Genomic DNA, 22,803 nt, shown 5'->3' with positions numbered 1-22,803 from the left:
ACGTGTGCATGCACACGAAAGCTCATACCAATGACAAACTTAGTTGGTCTCTAAGGTGCTACAGGAAGGATTTATTTTTATTTTATTCTGCCTTGGTCAGACAACATAAAGAATACTAGGTCCTTACTATCATCTTGTGTGTCTTAATCCAAGCATATCATCAGCTCTGTTTTTATACCTTCTTTAAACAGATAATTTTCTACATATCTCCACTCCTCTTTGGGTTTTTGTTTTGGAATGTTCCTAATAGCTGCCGTCATCCTTGCTAAGTTCACGAATTCCACTAACTTCATCTGCCACTCCAGGGTCGTTGGTATTTTATCCCCTTTCCAGTTTTGGGCTATTAACATTCTCGCTGTTAAGGATATTGACAAGTGTGCAAAGGAGGGCAACCAAGATGATCAAGGATCTGTAAACCAAGCCTTATGAGGATCAGTTGAAGGTGCTGGGTATGTTTAGCTTAGAAAAGAGGAGACTGATAGTCATCTTCAAATATCTCAAAGGCTGTCACATGGAAGGTGGAGCAAGCTTGTTTTCACCTGCTGTGGAAGGTCTCTTTGGATGGAGTTTCATTGGGACGGTTGTGAGAGGTCTCTCTGAAACTTTGCAGAAATACAGTACTGTAAGGGGAAACGGACGTTGAGGAAAAAGAAGGGGAGAAAGTTCTGTGTGCATGACTGGCTTGTGGCCGTCATACCGTGAAATGACACACACACAACCATCAAGCAACACACACAGACACGGTCGGGAAGGCAGCGAAGGGCCACCACGCGCTTTCCCGGCTGCCAGCGTAGATGACTCATTTGCCCGTGGCGACAGAGACTCTCTGGGTCTCGCCATTAACGCGCCTCGCCCGCCCCGAGGAGCTGCTACTCGACAGGCTGCGGGCGGGCAGCGCTCCCGCTATTTCTCTCCGGCGGGCGGCGCAACTTGGGTGCCTGTCTCTTGTACAGAACGGGAGATGGACCTCCACCCGACCCGGACGAGGCGACCATCGCCGCCTGTCCCCAAACCCCGCAGGCAGCCTGGCTCGGGGGTAGCGCGGGCCATATGAGCTGTGCCTGCCATACGTCATATTTTCCAGGACACGTTCTCTTTTTCATGGGTATGTAAAATGAGAGTCGTCATAGCGATCCATAGCTAAAAGTAACAGTCGGCAAATGTGTCCTCTTTATGGCAACCCTACCTGTACCCCAACTTGTGAGGGAAAAGTCTAAAGCGAGGAGGCAGGGGGAAGGGGACGGTTCCAGAAGGAGGAAAAAACCAGGGTCCAGAAAGAAGGAGAAAAGAGAGAGAGAGAGAGAGAGAGAGAGAGAGAGAGAGAGAGAGAGAGAGAGAGAGAGAGAGAGAGAGAGAGAGAGAGAGAACACCCCTTCGCAATCTCCATCTTCCGGCTCCCTCGCCCTCGCGCTCTTGACTGGAAATATTCCTGCTCCAACCGAGAGCCTCCCCCAAGGGGGCCGGACAGGTGGGAGACCCGCGTAGCGCGTGCTTGAATTTTGCCAGCCCCCACCCCATAAGTGGTGCTTGTCCTTCTTGTCTGAGGGAAAGGTAGGCAGGCACAGCGGTAGGTCGGGGGCACCTGGCGCTTTGTTGTGGGCAGCCGGGTTACCTGGTGAAGCGGACGCTGCCATAGGAACTTTGCTCAGCTGCGCCCCAGGCAAAGGGGGCGGGCGCGAAAAGCGGGCTCCCACTGGGCGCAGCGCGGCGAGGGGACGCCCTTCAGAACTGCCTCATCGGCGGCGGCGGCGAAAGAAGCCCGAGGGGCGCGGCGCTGGCCGGGGAGGGCGCACGCACGACGCGGCGGCTTCTTGGCAGGGCGACGGGCGGAGCGGCGGCAGGAGTGCGGGCGCCTTCGTGGTCCCCGGGCAGCTGCCGAGTCCGAAGAAGGGGCCGAAGAGCGGGCGAGCGAGGACAGCGGAGAGAGTATGTATCTCACGCGGAGGGAGGCGGGGAGGGGACGCGGCGTGTCGCGGGCGGCGTTTCTGCGCGTGTGAAGGCGGCGCGCAGGGGGCGCTGAATGGGCTACGCGCGATGGTCAGACTCAGGAAGCGCGTGAAAGTCCTTGCGAGCAAAACAAAGCGGTCTGTGGCCTTAAGAGCTTAGGGGAAGGAGAAGGGAAAGCGGGCAGATGTAAGTACGGTCGCGAAGCCGCCTTTCCCCCAATTGCTCCGAGGAATGGTAGGGGCGCTTCCTCGTCGGCGACTTGAACACGCATCGATGTGTCAGCGCGATGATGGGCATGTTCGGAATATGTGACACCCAAGTGATATGCCTGAGAGCACGGTCACGTCTTCAGGGAAAATAGGAATGCCCCCCTCTCAAGCCCCCGCTTAAACAACTTGGCCCAATTCTGTACGATGTAAAGTTCCCGTCCTTCTTTCCACGGGAGTATATTTTAATTTGCGATGTTTTATTCGCCATGCCACCCGATACCCCGCTCCAAAGTTTCGTTAATTCCTTTCGGATTTATCCTTAGGGCTCGCTCTCTTTCTCTCTCCTCTCGTTTTCGCTCTCTCAAGTTTTTCAAAGCCTGCTACTGAAATGGGAGGGCAGAGAACAATGTCTGAAAAAGTTGAGACATATATTCTCTTCGGGAGATTTGTCATCTTGCTGATGATTAAACGTGGTTAGATATAAAAACCTATTGGATTTCTCCTCTCCTGCGCTTGCTTTGCTTCTACTGATGCCTATAGGAACTTGAAATTTAAAATAGCCTTTGTAATCTCTCTGTGTTTCAGGTGTGTTTAATCTTCCGTGTTGAACACGGAGTTATCAGAAAATTCTGGGCAGAGCAGTAGATGACTCTCTGCAGTCTTACTATAGTGAAATCCTGTAACCAAAAATAGGGGGGAACAGGAAATTCAGGGCTAGCAACTAAATTCTAAGTAGTGTAAACACCCCCAGTGAGATGCCCCCCCCCCCAAGTATGTCGAATGATGGCTTTGCAAGTTGTGGAAGACTGTTGCTATTGCTTTTTCATCCTCACAGCAACTCTTGGCACATGCAACCTTGAACCTAAGGGGCATGGCTGCTTTAATCCAACTTCTCCAAGCAATAGTTTTGTACCTACAAAGGTACAAAAAAATCTTAGAACATTTGAAGTAATACTAATAGATAATGTATTAGAGCATGTCTAGAGTGCCATCCTCTCATACCAGACTTGCTCTGAATTATGTGAATATACTTTAGAAACTGAGCAGGTTCACACCCAGTCCATCCCCAGAAAGGATACTCTGATTATGGCACTCTCCACAGAGGCAGGCAATTTTAATAGTGGAGGTCACAGGCCAAAGCACAAGCCAATGCATGTTAACCCAAAAGTAAGTGCTAATGAGGGCAATGAGACTTTACTCATAGTAAATTGGTTTTTTAACAGCTTAGTTCTCGAACATTTTGGCTCCCGAACACCGCAAACCCAGATGTGAGTGTTCCGGTTTGCGAATGTTTTTTGGAAGCAGAATGTCTGACACAGCTTCCATGGCTTCTGAGTGCAGGAAGCTCCTGCAGCAAACTGGAAGCTATGCCTTGGTTTTCAAACATTTTCCGAAGTCGAACAGACTTCCATAATGGATTCCGTTTGAGAACCAAGGTATGACTGTATATGCTTAGGACTGAAGTCTTAACATTGGGCACTTCCAGAAAACCTATTTAGTGAACATGCATCTTAATTTGTTTGTGCAAAGCTTGCATGGAGGTTAGATGGCATTGCCTATTTATTGACCATTCATTCTTTATACCATGTTGCATCAAGTCATCATTATCCCACACTTTAATGCATTTTCCCATCACTTTCCATATCATAAAAACTCTGGTTTTGGGGGAAAGCACATTTACTTTGGGTGCAGGAGCACCAAATCAGTTTTAATTGTGGAACCCGAATTTGCTGATATGTGACTGAATCCCACCTGAAAATAGCAACAATTGAAGTGCCCATTGTTCTGCGTAACCTATCAATCTGCATAGTGAGGATGTTAGCACTGTGCATTATTGGCCTCACAGAGAAGCAGTCATTACCACACTCCTATAATAGCTCAGAAACCAAGGACAGTAGAGAGGGCCAGTTAGTGTTTCCCCCATGATGTATCCAGAGACAATAGATTGGACCTGCTTCAGATGTAAACTTTGCAGTGGGCTTGTCAGTAATTTGTAATTGGTTTCCATGATGCACAAGAAACATCTGAAGATTTCATATGGTGATTCTCTGCCCTGAAAATGTGGGATGCCTCAGCATTCAAAATATAGACAGCCAGAATTGGGCTAGTTCCCCTTTTACTTTCTGTGGCAATCCCCTTAACTACTATATTTGGGGGGAAAGTTATAGTCCCATGGTAGATCATCTGTTCTGTATTCAAAGGCCTCAATAGTTCAGTTGTTTAGAGCATGGTGCTGAGAATACCAAGGTTGCAAGTTTGATCCCTGTATGGGACAACTGCATATTCCTGCATTGCAGGAGGTTGGACTAGATGATCCTCAGGGTCCTTTCTAACTTTGATTCTATGAAACAGGCCTCATGTTCCATCCCCAGAATCTCCAGATAGGGCTGTGAAAGTTCCCTGTCTGAAACCTTGGAGAGCTGCTGTCGGCTTAGGAACCAACTCCTAAGGACTGAGGGGTCTTTGCCATCCCCAATAAAATATTTGAAAAAAATTGACGGGCATTGCCATTCAAATGATGTCCATGTACCATTACTTGCCCCCCCCCCCCATATTTTATTCAAGTCAGTGTGTAGATCATACTGAGCTAAGTCTGGCTCCAAATAAGGCAGCTTCTTGTGTTACTTACTACCGTGTTTCTCCAAAAATAAGACACCGTCTTATATTTATTTTCCCTCAAAAAACACATGGTGGCTTATTTTCAGGGGATGTCTTATTATTATTTTTTAAGTATGGTACAGTTTAACCTACAAGGTTAAACTGCCTACCACTTTGGCTTATTTTTGGGGTATGGCTTATTTTCGGAGAAACACGGTATGTGTCCTTTATAGAAATCTACAATGGGCAGGATTTGACAAGCAGTGAAAACAGTCAGGAGGTACAACTTGTGAGTTTCCTTAAGAGCCTTCCTTCTTTGTATCCCTCATTCAAGCTCTGGGATATTGGTAAGTGGATTGAATGAAATTTGGCATGATTACTGCAGCGTGTGCAGAACTGACCATGGGAGAATGACTTTTATTTAAGCTGGATCTCTCTATAGAACAGGTTGGCGTTTTTAAGTGAAGTGCATTTTGAATGTGTTTATTTCAATTCTGTCTAGGAACTTTAAAAAGTAGTAATGCATCCATATCTCTCCTTTTCCCTCGTTCCCCCTTCTTTGAACTGGGAAATTATTATGGCCATGTCTTAGTGGTAGTTGTGGTGGGGTTGGGGGTTGGGAGTCGGCTGTAAAATTCTGACTTTTAAAACCACACAATTTTTGCTATCTGGGCACAGTCAGGGCCAAAATAGGGGGGGGGAATCTAATTAGGATCTAATATATTGTATGTGAATTAGAGGGAAGTGGCACTCTGAAAGAGTGCTTAGCCTAGGGGTCAGCAAACTTTTTCAGCAGGGGACCGGTCCACTGTCCCTCAGACCGGGACCGGACTATATTTTGAAAAAAAATATGAACGCATTCCTATGCCCCACAAATAACCCAGAGATGCATTTTAAATAAAAGCACACATTCTACTCATGTAAAAAACACCAGGCAGGCCCCACAAATAACCCAGAGATGCATTTTAAATAAAGAACACATTCTACTCATGTAAAAACATGCTGATTCCCGGGCCATCCGCGGGCCAGATTTAGAAGGCGAATGGGCCACATCCGGCCCCCGGGCCTTAGTTTGGGGACCCCTGGCTTAGCCCTTTCTTCCCAGGTCATTTCTGGGATGCAAATCCTCAGCCGATTAAAGCTGTTATTAGAAAACAGATAATCGAGGTTCAGATGCTGTCCTTGTATTTTCTCTCCTTTGCAGCTAATAGCAGCTAGGATGGGTTAATACTGTAGAAAGCAAATAAGAGAAAAAGATTAAAACCTTCTCCCAGAGTTGCTGCTTATTATTATTACTATTATTTAAAAGATCCTCATCACAGATTTCCCAAGTCACTTCTAGTTTGGCTCTTAAACATGCATATTGTTATTATAATAAAATAAATGCCAGAAAGGACTGATAGGTGCTTACTAGAGAAGGAGTTTAATGTTGTAGCCTTTACATATTGTCACTGATCATTAATTTGACTTGGAAATGTTCTGCAAATCTCTCGGGAATGATGGTATCACTGACTTGACTGTATTGAAGGTGTCTAATGGCCCACACGGACACTGGCGGAGGAAGAGGAGTGCAGAGGGAGCGCTCCGCCCCTGACAGCACGATCCTGGCAGGGTGCCATTGTGGCTGCCCCCCCTGTGCTGGATGCCACGCCCCCACAGGTGGAGCCCCCCAGGATGCGTGCCATGCCCCTGCAGGTGACGTGCCCTGCCCCCAGGATGCACGTCAGCTCCACCCCCAGGACATGCGCCAGCCCCCCAGTACCAGAGCATGAAGCGCCACCACTGCACACGGATAGTGATGATTAAATTTATTACCAGCAGTGGGTCAAAACAATCCAAAATTCAGTATTAAAACAGAACAAATTACAGTCACAGGCAGTGCTATTATTCTAGAAAAAGAGGTGCTGGAGCTCACCACAAACACCTCCCTTGTTCTCTTATAAGGACAATGGCACCCACCTGAGATGTGCCATAACTGAAGTTCTGACTGAAAAAAAGCCCTGTTCCCAGGAATAGGGTGGATCCTGATCAGTCTTATGTCCTGGTCTCAATCTTTGGATGGAAGACTTGTCTGTCTTTCAGCCCTCAGAGCACCATCCCCCAAACATCTCCTGGAACATGTGAAGTTGCATTAAGGAGGAGAATGCTTTTAGGCACGTGCAAAGTTTCTTTCCCTATCACAGAGCATAGGCAGCTCTATGAATATCTGGCATGAGGAGGCCGGGCTTTCAAATCAATATGGTTTCTCTACAGACCTAAGCATTAGAGATTCTCTTCATTGAAACCAAGCACTGGGGCTGGAGTGTTGTGGTTTTTGTTGGGGGTGGCACCTAGGAGCTGGCTCCCATATCTACTGCAGATCCATTCTTTATGATGTCACCACCGATCTAAATTTATTATCTATAAACTGTTGTGGATGAAATAATAACAATAAATTTGTTACTCTTTAAAGTTATCACAAGGCTCTTTGTTAGTTTTGCTGCAGCAGCCTAACAGAGCTACCCTTCCCCCTCTTATTCTTACACGATTCTCCCACCGCAAAATATTACACATACTATGGGCAAACAGAAGGTGATTCTGCAAACCCGAAGAAGAAACGTATTTCTCTTAAATTTGAAATGCAACTGAATGTTCTTGTAGCCTTGATTTTGAATTGTTGCAAAGCTTATTTTGGTTATTGAAATCATTCCTCCCTCTGTTGCCACTCCTGTATGTAGAAGTTAATGGCCAGAGCTCAAGTCTGTAATAGAAATACAGTAACTCAAATCTAGTGATACATTATAGCTCAGTAAATTTGATTTGGTCCTTTTGATATACATTTAGGATTCCGATGGGCTTTTATTGTGGAATCAGTGCTCTCATACTGTCTATTCTTCACACAATATTATCAACACAGCATGGCAGCTAATATTCCTCCTCCACATTTAAACTGAATTTATCATTTCTGTAGAAAATCTGAAAAGATAAACAGGTTGCCAACAAACTTTTTGCAATGCTTAAATCACACATTTGTGATATTAATCCCCTGTCCAGAAACACCCTCAGTTAAGATGAAGGTTTTCTCTCCCACTTCAGGATTGGTAAATTAATCTAGCAAACCTTGGAAGAATGTGTTATCACCAATTATTGCTGTTGCTAATTGTCACTGTGCCCCCCCCCCTCTCTCTCACACACACAGATTTGGCATAGAATTCACGGATTATAACGCCTGCATTTCATGGCTCTTTCACTCTACTGATTACAATTTGTATTATCTCTATAATCCTATGTATATATGTACATTTGTATCTTCCAACATTCTATGCATCCAATGAACTGGGCTTTAGTCCATAGAAACTTAAACTGAGCACTCAGCTACATTGGCAAAGAAAAAGCACTTTATATGTGTTGTACAGTGGTACCTTGGTTCTCAAACACTTTGGTACTCAGACAACTTGGAACCCAAACACTACAAACCCGGAAGTAAGTGTTCCAGTTTGCAAACTTTTTTTGGAAGCCAAACATGCTCTGTTTTGAGTGTTATGCTGACAATTTGAGTGCTACACATCCGATTTGAGTATTACGCTGAGGTTTGTCTACTTTTGCTATTTATTTCGTGCTTTTGCGGCTCTTGATTTTTGTGTGTGTGACTATGTGGAACCCAGTTCAGTTACTGATTGATTGATTATGTGACTGCAGTACATTGTTTATTGCTTTCATTTTATGGGTCAATGGTCTCATTAGATGGTAAAATTCATATTGAATTGCTGTTTTAGGGGTTGTTTTTAAAAGTCTGGAACGGATTAATCCATTTTGCATTACTTTCTATGGGAATGTATGCCTTGGTTTTGGAACGCTTTGGTTTTGGAATGGACTTCTGGAACAGATTAAGTCTGAGAACCAAGGTACCACTGTATATGCTTTATAACAATGTAACACCAGATGGCGCTGTGGAGTTCTGTTTCTGCCAACCCGATTTCTCATATAAAGTTTACAACATGTTTAATTGAAACGCTCTTTGGTGTGTCTCGATCCAGCCTAAGACTGAATCCCAGCAAGACAGAGGTGCTATGGTGGGTGGTCCCTGACTTGGGGATTTGAGAAAGTAACCTGTTTTGAATGGATTGCACTCTTCCTGAAGGGGTATCCCTGGATTCACTACTGTTACTTGAGGCAGAATTGGTTTCAATTTCAAGCTTTGGCTGATTCACCAGCTCCGTATTCTTTCTGGACCAGGATAACCTGGTCACAACTATCCATTCCAAGTAGACCATTACAATGTGCTTTTTACATAGGAAGCTGGAAGCTGCAACTTGCATAGAATGTGACTATCAGGGTTCTGAGCAGTGTAGCAAAATGAAATCATGCCACACTGATTCTTAAAGAGCTGTATTGTCAGAAAGTTTTTTTCTGGTGTTTAGTTGGAATCTCCTTTCTTGCATATCCTCCAACGTTTCTCCAATGAAAATAGGGACATCCCATTCCATAATGATAATTCTACTATTTATACCCCACACATCTTACTGGGATGCCCCAGCCATTCTGGGCAGCTTACAACAGATATAAAAACATAATAAAACATTTTTTAAAACTTCCCTATACAGAATTGCCTTCAGATGGCTCAGGGGTCAGATAACTCCATACTCCCCAATTTATCTCCAGTGAAAATAGGGACATCCTAAGGAAAAGAGATTCCAGGATCAAATCAGAAACTGGGGTGGCTTCTGTAAGTAAATCAGGGATGTCCTTGGAAAATAAAGACACTTGGAGGGTCTGTTCTTGTTACTTGAAGCCACTGGTTTGAGTTCTACTCTCCAGAGCAGGCGAAAACAAGCTTGTTCTCGCTTCCATGGTGTCACCTTTGTTTGTTTCATACAAACCATAGTTAACATGAGCCACAGTTGTTCAGTTCAGATGACATGACAAGCAGAGGCAGAGCTATCTGCTCCGACACCTGGGGCGGTGCACATGCTGTGCAGCCGGTGGCGGGGCTAGCCGCCTGTGGGGGCAGAGCGAGCGTCCCAGGGGGGCACTGCCCATGGCCAGCATCCCAGGGTGGTGGTGCGGGGATGACACCCGGGGCGAGCTGCAGCCACCGCACACCCTTTCTCCTCCAGTGATGACAAGCTCTGACTAAGCAAAGGAGGAAGCTTCTGAAATGCTCCTTTCAGCAGAGTAGAAGAGGGGTGGTGGAACCCAAAGCTTAAATAGGCCTCCTCACACCACATTAAACTATGTTTTAACATGATGTCAGAAAGCAGCATTTCTTTCTTTCTTTTGCCCCGTCAAAAACCTATTGCTGCATAGTGTAACATACATTTTAAAGGAAACAACTAAGAACAAAAAAAGACGTTTTAGAACCATGAAGAATGCATTGACGTAGACCAGATAAGACCCTCTGCGTACTGCATTGCATATAAATATACCTCTGTCAGGTAATCAAAGTACATTGTTTCTGAAGAAAACTTAATGAATGTGCAGTGTGTAATCTCCTGCTTATTATGTTTGCACTTTTATAATGTATTTTAAAGCTACAGACAGGAATGGATTTGATTTGCTGTAGATTTATAATGCTGTAGTGCACACGGTTTCACCAAGAGAATGACTCCTCTTTGTTTTCATGTTCTTTTTCTCAAGACCCAGTCACCTGTGTTAGGGCAAGGTACATTCTGCTTTAATAAAACAAACCCTGGGAATCTAAGAACATTCAGCCCCATCTGTCCCTGGTTGAATGGCAAAATGTGATTTATGTTGCAGCCAGGCATGAAAACAAATGATATTGCTTGTAATCAATAAATGTTCCCACAATCTGCAACTTAAACAATGGAAGCTAACAATTTAACATTTATCTTTTTGAGTTATATAAATTGAGCTGGAATCTGCAACTTCTCAGAGTTGTTAATAGGAATCTTGCTGTTGCTTTTAACATAGGATTAGGCTACTTAATATAGATCAGGGGTCCCCAAACTAAGGCCTGGGGCTGGATGCGGTCCGGGAATAAGCATGTTTTTACATGAGTAGAATGTGTCCTTTTATTTAAAATGCATCTCTGGGTTATTTGTGGGGCATAGGAATTCGTTCATTCCCCCCCCCCCCAAAAAAATATAGTCCGGCCCCCCACAAGGTCTGAGGGACAGTGGACCGGCCCCCTGCTGAAAAAGTTTGCTGACCCCTGATATAGATGATATAGATTAGTATAGTATGTGAGTGTTGCATATGTGTGCTTTTGTGTGTGAGAGAGAAAGGGACAGGGAGGAAGGGTTATGTCCATATAGTGTATGTTCACATACACATACCCTCCAAGCGTACTGATTTTCCAGGGACAGTCCCAGAATTATGAAAACCAACCTGGTTTCTGACTTGATCCCGGAATATCCCCATTTCCCTCACAAGTGCTGCTGCTGCCAAGTCCGGGAAAGAGGATTAGCCAGTGCTTGTCTCAAGCAGTGGCAGCAGCAAGCAATCAGCCCATTGCCGCTCCAGCAGCTGCAGAAGAGCATTGCAGATGGGAGAGGGGGCAAGTCATCCAATGGTTGAAGTGGGACTCAAAGGCTGTTGTAGGGGGTGGGAGGGGGCCTGTTCTGAATCACGCTGGGCATGTGCAGGCCCTCCAAGTGTCAGTTTCTGATTTGATCCTGGAATGTCCCACTTTTCCTTAGGATATCCCTATTTTCATCAGAGAATTGTTGGAGTTATCCATCCCCTGAGCCAACTGAAGGCAGCCATGTATAGTGAAGTTTTAAAAATGTTTAATGTTTTATTATGTTTTAATATATGTGGGAAGCTGCCCAGAATGGCTGCAGCAAACCAGTCAGTTGGGCAGGGAATAATAATAATAATAATAATAATAATAATAATAATAATAATAATAATTCGAATGTCGCTATTTTCATCAGAGACATGTTGGAGGGTATGCAGGAAACCTGAGAGGACAGCCACCACTACTTTCTCCCTAGAAGTAAGAGGAGACCATCGGTGCCTCCTGTTCGCCAAGAGGCTGCTGTCGAGGTAGCATGGGGAAGCTGCTGAGGAGGCGGCAGATCTGGCCTCCAAGGAGCATGCTGCAGCCATTGCTGTGACTGTTGTAGCAGCAGCAGCAGCAGCAGCAGCAGCAGCAGCAGCAGCAGCAGCAGCAGCAGCAGCAGCAGCAACAGGCAATACATTCCTTTGAGACTGATCTGCTGCCTCTGTAGCTCCTGCCACCTGAGGCGGTTGCCTCACCTTGCCACATGGGTGGGCCATCCCTGGGCAGTTACAGTTACAGTGAGGAAAGGAAAGCTGCTTCCTCACAATTTTATTGGTGAACACATTTTCACATATTCCTTGAAAATCATTCTAATTATCACCCAGAACATCCACAACACTTAAACTTATTCATATTTCCTTTATCCAAATGAGAGCTTCTCCTTCAGAAGTCTTCTCCACACCTCTGAGCTAATTATGAAGATGATATTCCACCCAGTACATATTTGACATGGGGGAGAAACTCTGTTTGGTTCAGATTTTAAAGCAAATCTACCTAACTCATGCTTTCTGAACCAATATACCAAACTGAAACACAGCTAGTGGGAGAAGCAACAAAAGGATCAGCCATTTTAGATCTGGTCCTAACCAATAGTGATGACCTGGTTAGTGGGGTAGAAGTGGCAGGATCATTAGGTGGGAGTGACCATGCTCTTCTGGAGTTTATTATACAGTGGAAAGGAGCAACCAAGCATACTAAGACTCAAATCCTAGACTTTAAGAAAGCCGACTTCAGAAAACTTAGGGAAACTCTGGGTGAAATCCCATGGACAGAAATACTAAAAGGGAAGGGAGTTCATGATGGTTGGGAGTTTGTAAAAAGGGAGATATTAAAAGCACAACTTCAGGCAATACCAATGAGACGGAAACATGGAAGGTGCCTAAAGAAGCCCTGGTGGCTATCTAAAGAACTTTTAACTGAGTTAAGATTTAAAAGGAATATGTACCAAAAATGGAAAAAGGGGGAAATCACCAGAGAGGAATTCAAACAAATAGCCAGCACATGTAGAGACAAAGTCAGAGAAGCTAAAGCACAGAATGAACTCAGGCTTGCTAGAGAGGTTAAAAGCAACAAAAAGGGCTTTTATGGGTATGTCCGTAGCAAAAGGAAGAACAAGGAAACAGTGGGGTCACTTAGAGGAGAAGATGGTGAAATGTGAACAGGGGACAGAGAAAGGGCAGAACTCCTCAATTCCTTCTTTGCCTCAGTCTTCTCCAAAAAAGAAAACAATGCCTTTAACAAGGAGAAATGTAAAGTACTACACTTGGGCAAAAAAAAAATGAAAGGCACAAATACAGGATGGGAGACACCTGGCTTGAGAGCAGTACATGTGAAAAGGATCTAGGAGTCCTGGTAGATCACAAACTTGACATGAGTCAACAGTGTCATATATGGGGAAGGTCCGTGCCAAAATGTGTATATCAGGGGAAGTTGCATACAGAAATGTTATGTTCAGATGAATTTTTATGAGGACTTAATTTCCCCCCTGCAAGCTGCTGCAGAAATGTGAAAAAGGAAACATAAACTTGGAAACATGAGAAACTGAAATTGAGAGATTTGTCCAGACAGTGTAAAAGAGGGCTGGAAAAGTTGTGGCCTTCCAGAAGTTGCTCATGTACAACCCCCCTATTTGCTGCATGGGAGTGATGGGAGTTGGAGACCAATGACATCTGGTGACACCAAAAGGACAGAAAATTGAAATGAAGCTGTCAGTTGACTTAAACACTGTGCATTCCACACTGCGCTAGATACATTCACAAATGAGAATAAGTAGCAGAAGAAGGAGGGATGCAGCCTTCTAAATCAAAAGCACATGCCTCATTTTACCTCCTCCCATTTCAACTAAATGATACACACTCAGTGTTGTTCTGCAACATAGCTGAAATCTGAGGACAGGAGAGAAGGGTTAAATGTACTTCTGCTGACAAATGTGAAAATACTTCTAGAACAAAATTCCCATTTGCTTGCTGACTACTTAATTTCTCCTCTACAAATGCGCCCTCTGCTCACAAGTTGCTCTCTCCATAAAACACACATGGAATAGGTGGGGGAATCACTCATCCCTGATCTATTGAGCACAATAATCTGTTGAGATACTGGGTTTTTCTGTTAATTGTAAAATTAATATAGTCAAGTAAGTGTTAACTAATGGGTGCACTTTGGAAATGAATGCCACATATTTTATTTTTACTTTATTTGCATTTGTTCTTTACATTCCCCCCTTGCTGATGGAGTGAAATATTCTGCACTTAGCTGTTTTATTGTGCTCCTGCCCCTTTAAAACATAACCAGACATTGATATTTCACATCCCAGTGCTTTTAACTGTTATGCATGCTTTTCTGCTCCTTTCTTTAAATGAGCAGAAAGTAAAAATAGAGGAATAAGCTAGGCAAACTCTTCTTAATGAGAGCTTCACTTCCAGCCAGCGTTTGGCTCTCCAGTCTGAGCCTACTCCTCTTTCTTGCTCGGTGCTCATTCCATTTCATGGCTGGTTAACTAGTACAAAGGTAACTGACCTCACTGTTAACTTCTGCTTTTGAAAGGGCACCATTTCCCTTTATTATAGTTCTCAGCAATCATTTATCCTTATCCCCAGAAGCCTTTTTCTCTGATTGTTTCTACTTTGATGCTCATGCAATCAATATCTCTTCCCCACATAGTTAAGCAGAGTCACTCTCTGTGTTGCTTGCATTTTCTTACAGTGTATGTTATTTTATTATGTCCTCTCACCTTCCCTTATAACAGGCTTAATGCACTATGGATGCCAGGATGCCTCACTGACTGGACTGATGTCTTCACCACCTGGGGATTTGTACTGCATATCTTTAAGAGTACAACCATTGGACAATGAATGTGAGATCATGCGCTATGAGCCATTGGACAACAAGTACTCCTCACAGCAGGCCTGGGGTGGTCAATGGACAGCAGATCCCATCTCTCAGAGTTCATGCAGGAACTCCTTGCTCTTCACCCAGTGGTAGCACCCCAAGCCCAGCGATGGGAAACCTATCTACAAACTCCCATTTAAAGACATCTCTTGGAGGAGGTGTTGCTCCTCAGAGCAATGTGACCCATAGCAATATTCACTTCACTGCATTAAGTCCCAGGAGACAAATGGTTACCAATGGGAAGGCTCTCTACCATACTCCACAACCTCCAGGGCTGCCCACGCCACAGATTGTGAAGCCAAAGCAGCAAGAACATGGAAACAGTTTAATGACAAGCACAGTTAAAGGTAGGATTTGGGTGTGTGTTTTTGTAATAGTAGTGCCTTTTTCATTGTTTTACACGCTCAGTAATATTATTGCCAGGAAATGATATTTCAGACATGTTCTTTTATAGTGTGAGGAGACTTCCAAGAATACAGAGACTTTTTATTTAATACAAGAGGCAACAGATTCCAATGAGTTCTTGTTTAAATCTGAGTTCTGGTATCTTACTTTTCTGCTGGCTCTGCTTGTTTGTGCAAATAGTTCCACATGTGTTTGATTCTTTGTTCCTTTTTACAACCATTATCTATTCCTTATTCTCCAATTTACCAAATTTCAGGTTTGTGCACTTGATTTTCCATGTGCAGTACTGCTCTGGAAGAAATGGTGATACCAATCAGTGATTGCTTTTTTTTAGAAGTTGTAATTGTATTAGTATTGATATGTTTGCTGTCCTGGGCTCATATGGAGGAAGGTGCAGAGTATAAATCTAATAAATAATAAGTGGCAATAAATAGGATGCCAGTCAACCTGGCCATGTGTCCTGTCCTCCTCCACCACATCCCTCTCTCTGCCCATTTTTGGTTCCATCTTGTGCAGCTGAGCTGGCATAGGTTCCCTGTGTAAATGCTTTCCATGACAGAGCAGTTTCTACTTATTTGCACAAGCACAGTGCAGTGATTCCATGCATTGTGACTGCTCAAAGACATTGTTAAGGTTAATCCTATTTTACCCATCCAACACAATGTGAAAGGGCACCCTGTCAAAATTAGGCTGGCAGAAAAAGAGGGTTGAGAAAGAGATGTGGTGGTGTGAGCAGATCCTGGAAGCACCCAGGCTACCCTGCATCAGAGTGAGTTTAGCGAACTCTTAGGTGGGAGTTGGAGCAGATTTCTATCCTATATCTGACCCCCTCCTTCCTGTTCAGATACAGGGAAGCCTGGATTAGGTCACTGGATCAGACTGTCCCTGTTGTATTCACCTGGGAGAAAATGAAGAAAGAAGCAGAAGCAATCAGCCAAAGTAGTGCCTTATTTGAGTCTTCTTGGAAGTACTGTGGGATGTATCCAGCTGGATTCTAGTCAGAGTAACTCTATTTAAATCATAGCTGCCAGGTCTCCCATTTTTTGCGGGAAATCCCCGTTTTTAAAGCCGTTTCCCGCTGTTATCGTGAATGGTGAAATATCCTGTAATTCCCCAAAGCAAACAAGATGAATTTTAACAAGGAGAAATGTAAGGTACTACACTTGAGCAAAATAAAAAATTAAAAAAAATGAAAGGCACAAATACAGGATGTGTGACACCTGGCTTGAGAGCAGTACATGTGAAAAGGATCTAGGAGTCTTGGTAGACCACAAACTTGACATGAGTCAGCATGTTCAAATATATAAAAGGATGTCATATAGAGGAGGGTGAAAGGTTGTTTTCTGCTGCTCCAGAGAAGCGGACACGGAGCAATGGATTCAAACTACAAGAAAGAAGATTCCACCTAAACATTAGAAAGAACTTCCTGACAGTAAGAGCTGTTCGGCAGTGGAATTTGCTACCAAGGAGTGTGGTGGAGTCTCCTTCTTTGGAGGTCTTTAAGCAGAGGCTTGACAGCCATCTGTCAGGAATGCTTTGATGGTGTTTCCTGCTTGGCAGGGGGTTGGACTGGATGGCCCTTCTGGTCTCTTCCAACTCTATGATTCTATCTTTAGAAATTCACACTTCTCTAGATTTTGTGATGCTGTTCTCCAGCCAAATAATGTGTACAAAAAATGTGCATGTTAGGTAAAAGTAAAAATGCATATATTTATTAAAACATAAATGCATCATATTAGGGGAAGGTCCGTGCCAAATTCTTTGATTCTATGATTCCCCTGGATTTTCAAAGCAGCTCCTGCCAGCCAGGGAGGCTCCTTCTGCGCATGTCTGGACATGCGCAGAACTGATTTCGTTTGCTTCTCTGCCCATGTCTGGGCACCGGAAATTGGGCAGAGCGGCACCGGAAGTCTCTTCTCCAGACATGCATAGAAACGACTTCTGGTGCCGCGGTGCTGCTGATCCCGTATATTTCAATCCGGGAATTGACAGGTATGATTTAAATAAATATGCCTAAGTTAGTTGTGCCTGTTAATTTAAATGGATCTACTTTGTGTATGACTACCATTGGATACAGCCCTACAAAGATTTAGCTATTCCCTTAGGTGCCATTACCAGACCCTCCAAGTGCCCCTATTTTCCAGGGACGTCCTTGATTTAGAGAAGTTGTCCCAGTTTCCGATTTGATCCTGAAATGTCCCACTTTTCCTTAGGTTGTCCCTATTTTCATATTAGGAATGTTGGCATGGATAGAGTTATCCAACCCCTGAGCCGTCTGAAGGCAATTCTGTATAGGGAAGGGTTTTTTTAAAAAATGTTCGAGGTTTTATTATGTTTTAATACATATTGGAAGCTGCCTAGAGTGGCTGGGGCAACCCAACAAGATGTGTGGGTTATAAATATTAAAATTATCATTATGTTCCTATTTTCATCAGAGAAATGTTAGTGGGTATGCATTACTCCATCTATGCATATGTATACAGTATTCTCTTCAAAGATTTGCATGTCAAGGAATAATTAAATGATCTGATCCTCAGAGGGTATGCTTTGACTATTGGAAGATCTAGACCAAGTTCAGGATCTGGAATGCGATATCTAAATATAAGCCAGTGATGGTTGTGGCATGACTTCAAACAATGCTCTTTTTGTACTTTCAGCATAGTTTTCCTGAAATTTTGTTGCAGCAGACCTAAGATTGCATTAAAATGTTTCTGAATATTGCTGAAACTATAATTTCAGTCAACATACTTATGGTTTGCATATATTGAGCTAATGCATTCACAACAAAATTCAGAACAAATTGTTACAATTCCAAAAACTGACTTCATGGGGAAAGATTGGAAAGAAGGCCACATAATATAAGGAAAATGTGCATACAATTTACATTCCTTTATCTATGACGTCTATTAAAATGTGTCCTCATGTTTCAGAATCTCTTCATAACACAACTTTCCCCCCTCACTATGAAACAACATGTATAAGGGGTGACTAATCCTAATTAGTCACATGCAGAGTAAACCAACTGAAACCAGTGGGGCTACTCGGAGTATGACTAACACTGCATATCACTCATAGCTCTCAGACGGGTAAGCTGTGTGAGAACAGTGAATCAGCTATGATGATTTTTGTGTAATTGTCAAGAAAGCCTTTGAATATGAAGAATAGTGGCATAGGTCTATGAACAGTGTTATGTGTGCAAAAATGTTAATCAGTAAGCAGCTTGAGCCACACTTGAAATCTCTTTCACATAGTTATTATTTTACTCTTTAGGGCCATTGTTTTTTCATCTGTCACTTGGCATGGTCTGAAAAAGAAGTTCATCAGTATGCTATGGGACTCCTTGTACAAAAAGCTGGATTCCATCTTCATTTGTTTTACTCCCCACTTGCTGCCTTTAATCGGTTTCCAGTTGCTCAGTAAGCTCGACAATTGACGATGTTTTACACTGAAGTGATTAAATGATAAATGCGTAAGTTTGTGCTCAACACACAAGGGTACTTCTTTTCAGCTTCATGAATTCCAGAAGCATTGAAATGGTTAAACCAAACTCAAAAACAAAACAAGATTGAAATCACAAGGGGATCACAAATGGTGACTTAGAGCAATTGGCTGAGGGATTCACTTGAAGCCAATAGAAATAGGTCTGGATGAATTCCTCCAGTATTTGTGCCTCTTGCCAAAAGAACAGAATTTAGCACATAATAGTCTCTGGGCTAAATTCCTGGTGTGTGTCTAAACTTTTTGAAACCACAGTCAGAATGTGCTTGGGGTTTATTTCCCTTGATTTCCATTTAAACTGAAGTGTTTATGTTATTGTTATAAAATGTTCCTTTGGCATAGGTTACTTCAGAGAACTTTTCATAGAGTGCATTCTGTGAGTTTCGTACTACTGAGCCCTTGCCAGTCTAAATCCTTCAGAGGAGGAGAGTCGTTGTTTCACAAACCATCCTTGCAAATCGCCAAGAGTAACCCTGAAAAGTTCATTGATTTCAGCAATGAGGTCCTCCCTTCTTCACTCTCTTAATGTAAATCCAGACACCTAGAAAAATTAGAAAACATATCCAAAAGGCCCCAAGGCACTTGCAAACGTCTCTGAAGCATAGCTGTCAAGTTTTCCCTTTTCTCACGAGGAAGCCTATTCAGCATAAGGGAATTTCCCTTTAAAAAGGGAGAACTTGACAGCTATGCTCTGAAGAGTATTAGACTGTTCCAAAATGGATCTACCTATTTTATATTAAACACTGTAAAATGCTTTAAACAGTGTTTTCACAGTGCCAAAAATTGTAACAAATTGATCTTGTTATAACCATCATGAATTGGGGCAACAAAAAAGGTAAAATACTGAGAAACACCAAGAACAACTGGAGATAACTTTTATCTTTTGTTTCTAAACTAGTGTAAGTTGCAGCATTCGATGTTTAAATGAATCATTTCACATTTTATATGTACTACAAAATGAGATAACCAAGCAAATGAAACTGCTATATGCTTTGCAAACTACTAGTTCCCCCTTGTGTGGCGCAGTGAAAGCTGGCTTCATCTAACAGTGCTGCTGCTGCTCTTTTGTCTACCTGTGGTTTGGATTCAAAAGTGAAGCAAAATTGAAATAATTTTAAAAAGAGGGTGTGTGTGGAATTGGAGATCACAAAGATCACCCTGTACTCTTAATTACTTCAGTTACTTGTGGGAGTTAGCATAAATCAGCAAATCCCAATTTGTTTCCAAGCAAAAGGCTGTTTACTGTTACAAGCATCAGAGTAGGATTAAAATTACTGTGTGGCTTGAATCAGTGAAATGCAGTAATTGCAGAAGAGCAAAATGGCTAAATCAAACAAAAGTTACAGGCTACCCAGACCCACGTTGTATGGACCAAGAGCTGGAAGGGGGGCAGGAACTTACTGTTGCCCTATAAGAAGTGGGGAGAGACACTTGGGACCTGATGTAGTAGGATGGAAGCCTAGATATACCAAGAAAATGGTCAAATGATTTATGTGCTCTCTGCAGGGCTGTGTCCCAGGGAAACAGTGTGGGTGGGCTTTGTTGCTGTTGCTATTTCTCCTTTCTGCCCTTGGTGTGTTGTGTTCTGAAATGGTGGTCTTGAGCAGCCTTAATGGATTCAAACTCCTGCTTGTAGAGATTGCGCTTGTGGGGTTGTTGCTCAGGCCTGTCCACCCATGAGGAAGAGTGAAGCCCCTAAGGTGGTATCCCCATGGGTGCCCCACTTATCTTGGCCTCTGCCGGAGAAGTGGAGCCTATATGGGGGCTGAGGTGGTGCAACAGGTAATGCGGTGCTGGCATTGCCAGTGGCAGTGGGTGGCGCAGTGGCAGAGGCAATGGTGCAGGTGGCATGGCAGAGTGAGGTGGCTCTTCCTGCTTCGCCTCAAGCAGCAAAATGGGACGCTGCACCCCTGGTGTTGCTGGCTGGGTTGTGGGGCCTTTTCTGTGGTGGCTCCTTGCTTGCAGAATGCTCTCCCCAGGGAGACTCACCTGGTGTCTTTATTACATATCTCGAGGCACCAGGCAGATACATTCCTCTTTTCCCAGGCTTTCGGCTAATTAAACAATTTGTGGCCTTTGAAATTAGGGTTGTTGTTGTTATTGTTTTTGTTTGTTACTGTGTTATGTGTTTTGGTATTGTAAACCACGCTGTGATAGAAACTGAATAATTAACAATAATAATGTGTGTGTGTGCTCTGTGACATCTGTGTGCATGTGTACTGTACGTTGTGCCCCAACATTACGAGTTCATTGACTGCCTCTGTACATGGAAAGCATGTGGACATTGTTGTCAACACAGCTCTTGCTTAGTTGACATTGGCATCATTTCCAGGGACATGATGGGAATGCCTGCCATTTTTGCATTGTTTTTCTGGCTGCATTTCCCTCCTTCCCTCCGGGACTGAACATGATTGCAGCCACTTGTATAGTAGGGGTGCATCTTCCATTCTTGCAAAAGGTGAACATATTAATCAGGGGGTGGTACAATCTGGGATGTTCTCCTGTAATTTTTGTGAACCTTTGCTGCTCTTGGCAACTTCCAAACATTCTGTGAAATTATTTATTTTAAGTACAAAGTATGAAGAATAGTTGGCTTTCTTCCAAAGAAATGTTTTCAAATGTTTATAAATTATGTTAAACTATCTGGCATGTGACTGGATGGAGAATAGGAAATAGCAATTGTCTTAAACCATCCGATATTTCATGTTTGTTTATTTGTTTTTTGTTTGGGAGATTTTATTGCTTTATGCAGCTATTCAGGCATAGGCTGTTGTTTGGTTGAGTTGCTTCAACTGTTCATTCTCCTTTGCTGTTTCTTTACTTTTAACCCAGTTAACCACTTCCCCACCAGGCAAAGGCATACCCTCCAACATTTTTCTGATGAAAATTGGGACCTTCTTTCCATGATGATGATTTTACTATTTATACCCTGCCCATCTGACTGAGTTGCCCCTGCCACTTTGTGCAGCTTCCAACATAAATAAAAACATAATAAAAATATTAAACATTAAAAAACCTTCCCTATACTGGGCTGCCTTCAGGTATCTTCTAAAGGTTGTTACTTATCTTCTTGGCTTAGGGGTCACATATCCTCCAACTACCCATAATGTAATTAAAGGAGCAAACCCTTTATAATATTCTAGAATAAACCAATCATAACAAAAGTAGACTAACAAACAGTAACTAAGCAAGGAGTTTATAGTGATGAACATAACAGAGTGGAGAAGGGACTATATCACAGGGTGAGTTCTCTCCCACTTCATTCAGGAATGTGTAAATGTGGATGACTGTTCTCCTATTGAAATTGGAAATGGCGTTAAGAATTGCCACAATTCTGCATGCTTCTTAAGTGCATAGCATATGCTGTCAATGAAGCATACCATGTATAATAATGGCACAAACTTGCCATATAGGTGTTCCAAAAATATGTGCTCACTTGTAATTTCCTCTAGGAAATTATTTTCTTTTTCACACACACTACAATAAGAATAAGTTGTTTTAGTGCTATGGGGGTGTTTAAGTATTATGCAGAAATGAATAGTGGTGGCAGTTCTTGTTTTTGAAAATGGAAGCAATGTTAGATTACTTTTGAGCTCAGTCGTTTCTTGATATGAGTCTACACACAATTACATGTGGCTGAGTGTCAATTCATACATTGAACCCACCACAAAAATGAGGTTTCCAATTTTTGAACCAGTCCCTGTAGCTGGTACTTCATCACCATTTTGATCTCCAGCAATTAGCAGGTGTTAATAATGCTCATCTCCATACGATGAAAATCTTTACTAGCTGATTTTTTGCAAATCAATAAACAGGCTAGGACAGTTAAAGGAAACAGGCCAGGCCACTTATTTTTCTGACTAGTTGCTAAGTCAACCACGGAGAGCCTCCTGAAAACTGCATCTCTTTGGGAAATGCTCTATATGCTGCTATAGATAATCATCCACAATCCCATGGAGATTCTTCATCTCCACTAGCCATTATCTGGTCAGCCAGTAGTGGCATCAAGATTCTTCATCAGTTTGGAAGCTCTCTATGGCCACAGTGGGCATTAACGGCAGCCCATTGTAGTGAATGTCATGTGTGAGCTACTCTTAGATGTGTGAAACCCTCCCATTGAAAAGTATGTCAGAAAAGCTCTGCTGATACTGTTTGATCTGTGATTATTATTTCCCTTGAAGATGCTGGATGGGCAAGTAGATATGATATATTCCTTCACCCCCTGAACACAGCAGAACTTATTTCAGAGTAAAC

At 43.1% G+C, this 22,803-nt stretch overlaps 1 protein-coding gene across 5 annotated transcripts in view; it reads left to right on the top strand.

Annotated features, from left to right (window-relative positions):
* The first annotated feature begins 805 nt into the window (after nucleotides 1-805).
* GLIS3 (GLIS family zinc finger 3) overlaps nucleotides 806-22,803 on the top strand; it is a 160,066-nt gene continuing 138,068 nt past the window's right edge. For 2 of the 5 annotated variants that reach the window (XM_088658858.1, XM_060269161.2), the window contains exons 1-2: nucleotides 1,731-1,926; nucleotides 14,504-14,993. In XM_088658858.1, the coding sequence (XP_088514984.1) occupies nucleotides 14,606-14,993 (388 nt within the window). In that variant the 5' untranslated portion in view covers nucleotides 1,731-1,926; nucleotides 14,504-14,605. Of the gene's footprint in view, nucleotides 1,106-1,730; nucleotides 1,927-2,039; nucleotides 2,241-14,503; nucleotides 14,994-22,803 lie in introns of those variants that run through there. The other 3 variants (XM_060269160.2, XM_060269162.2, XM_088658857.1) reach the window with 3 other exon arrangements.

This window comes from Zootoca vivipara, chromosome 15 (assembly GCF_965207765.1).
Source record: "Zootoca vivipara chromosome 15, rZooViv2.hap1.1, whole genome shotgun sequence".
Lineage (NCBI taxonomy): Eukaryota > Metazoa > Chordata > Lepidosauria > Squamata > Lacertidae > Zootoca > Zootoca vivipara.
Note: the sequence above shows the minus strand (reverse complement) of the source record. Positions and strands in the feature narration are given on the sequence as shown.